General features: G+C 50.3%; 1 protein-coding gene across 1 annotated transcript in view; it reads left to right on the top strand.

Moving 5' to 3' along the window:
• Positions 1-2,212, top strand: part of hdac8 (histone deacetylase 8) — a 25,001-nt gene extending 22,789 nt beyond the window's left edge. Inside the window, exon 11 of the mRNA XM_080537826.1 lies at positions 2,057-2,212. Within this exon, the coding sequence (XP_080393952.1) occupies positions 2,057-2,079 (23 nt within the window). The 3' untranslated portion in view covers positions 2,080-2,212. The remainder of the gene's footprint in view (positions 1-2,056) is intronic.
• Positions 2,213-2,473: the final 261 nt, after the last annotated feature.

The following is a 2,473-nucleotide window of genomic DNA, read 5'->3' as shown; positions in this document are numbered from 1 at the left end:
AGGGAGACCAGTGGTGGTTTTGGGGGAACAGTGGACTCAGGGGTGAGGAGTGGGTTCAGGGGGAACCTTGTCTACACCGACCAGTCTGACTGGGGATGGCTGTGGTCTGGTCCCCCTCTCCTCCAACTCCCCTGCTGTCTTTGATGTCCCCAGATCTGTCAGGGATCGATAGGTCAAACCTATGTGGTCTAGGGAACACCACACACAGCTACATGAAGCCATGTACAGGACTGCCCCCCCACACCTATCCTGGTGCTTTCACATCCATGAAAATCAAAGTATGGTTGATGGCTGAATGGAATCAGTGTTTGACAGTAACGCTTTTTTACTTGCCCGAGGGAGCAAGTAAAAAAATTCGCCGGGTTTGTTTGCGCGAGTCCGACGACGCTGCTGGATCCCGGATCTGTTTACCTGTGTGCAGGAAGAACAACAGACGGCGCAGGCGCCAGACTAGACTAGATGATCGTGGAGTGAAGAAGATATTATCAAAGTGTACGTGCCTGTCGATCACCCGTCCGCTTTGATAATATCTTCACTCCACGATGATCTAGTCTGGTCTGGCGCCTGCGCCGTCTGTTGTTCTTCCTATACACAGGTAAACATATCCAGGATCTAGCAGCGTCGTCGGGCTCGCGCGAACAAACCCGGGGAAAATGTTTTACTTGCTCCGAGCGTTCCTGACGAACCCTGGGGATCCTTGAGACGACCCTACTCTAACGATCTACTCTAACCAGAACCCTCATCCTAGGCTTAAGCCTTAGCTTACCCTCATTGGTTTAAATCCTCAACTCCAACGAGGTGTCAGAGTCGGGCTGCAGGCCAGGTTCTGACAGTCTTAGTGGTGATGGGAGCACTTTTCCTCATGGGAGTGTAGGCTGGGATCAGGAGGATTGACACGTGGTCAGACATGCCTAGATGAGCTAGCGGTCTAGCCTTGTAAGCAAGCTTGATGTTGGTGTATACCTTATCCAGTGTTTTTTCTCCTCTTGTTGCACATTTAACATGCTGATAGAACTTTGGTAGTACTACCTTCAGGTCAGCATGATTAAAATCCCCCGCGATAATGTGCACTGCCTGAGGATCCGCGCTCTGTCCACTACTGATGACGTCATGTAGCCGCGCCAATGCTAAGCTAGCATCCGCGCTAGGTGCAATGTATACTGCTGTTATGTACACCGCGTTGAATTCCCTCGGGAGGTATGTGGGTCGGCATTTAACAGTCAAGTATTCCAGGTCTGGGGAGCAGTGGCTACTTACAGTTTTCGTGTTTAAGCACCAGCTGTCCTTCGTAGAAATGATCAGGCCGCCCCCGCGCGTCTTCTCACTAAGCAATGTCCGTTCGGCTCTGTGAAGCGAGCGGCCCTCTAAGCCGACCGCAGAGTCGATGATGGTAGCGTTGAGCCAGGTCTCTGTGAGAATAATCACACAGCTATCCCCCACGGTGTTGTTGGAAGCAACCTGCAGTCTCAGTTCGTCCATCTTGTTAGCGAGTGATCTCACGTTGGAGAGGAATATACTCGGCAAAGCTGGCTTGTCCGGGCTTCTTCTCAGCCTATCTAGCAGGCCTCCCCTACGGCCTCAGCGTTGTTTACGGTCTCGACGCCGACGTTTGCGTCTGAGAGACGGGACTGAGTACCATTGTTCTCCCGGTGTCCGAGCGATATCGTGTGGGATCTGCTGTTGCTTCAGGAATTCCGCTGTTACTGTCTTCTCGTTTTGCGCACCGACTTCTGGTAAGTCTAGTCTGCTGTAGGTACTATTTACACAACAGTTCCCCATAAGTACTGACATAAAAATGTAAAATGTATTTAAAAACGCTAAAAAGCACCGACGTCGGTAGCCCCTCCAGCCTCGCGTGCGATCGCGCTGCCATCTTGGAACAGCAATGCTGCAGCAAATAGTCCGGAAAATACGGTACATATTGTTATTCTACCTCTTCTTTGCCCATATAAGCATCACATGACTATGTGCCTCTATGTGTATGTTGCGTATTTGTGTATCTATGTTTAATCTGCCCCCCCCCCCCCTCCACACCCTTCTCCCTTGTTGTTTACAGGGAATCTGAAGAATGTAGTTTAGGAGAACAGCAGGCAGCAGCAGCGTAAGGAGCCTCCAATCTCAGACCCCTCCTATAGAGCCAGCACCAGGAGGGAGGAGAGGAGAGAGAGAGAGAGAGGCTCTCTTGTCTGTGCTGTGGAAAACATTACTTGAATGTTTCCAGGGGAAAATTGTTAATGGAGGGGACAAGGGTTAGGAGGGGCGGGGGCGGGGGGGCTGATGTTGATTGTTTGTTGCCATTGCCTGTTTAAGTATTTTGTGTTTGGTTTTTTTAAACAGGGGGGGTAGGGGGTGGAGGGAGGGAGGGAGGGAAAGGGGTATATTAGATGGGGGGGGGATAACATGTTTATTAAAAAAAACTAAAAAGAAAACATAGTGTGTTGTGTTGTTTTTCTAGATTACTCTGCTGAGCTTT

The sequence above is a fragment of the Nansenia antarctica genome (assembly GCF_963989245.1).
Source record: "Nansenia antarctica genome assembly, chromosome: 8".
Taxonomy (NCBI): Eukaryota; Metazoa; Chordata; class Actinopteri; order Argentiniformes; family Microstomatidae; genus Nansenia; species Nansenia antarctica.
The sequence above is the reverse complement of the archived record's forward strand: the minus strand, read 5'-3'. Positions and strand labels throughout refer to the sequence as shown.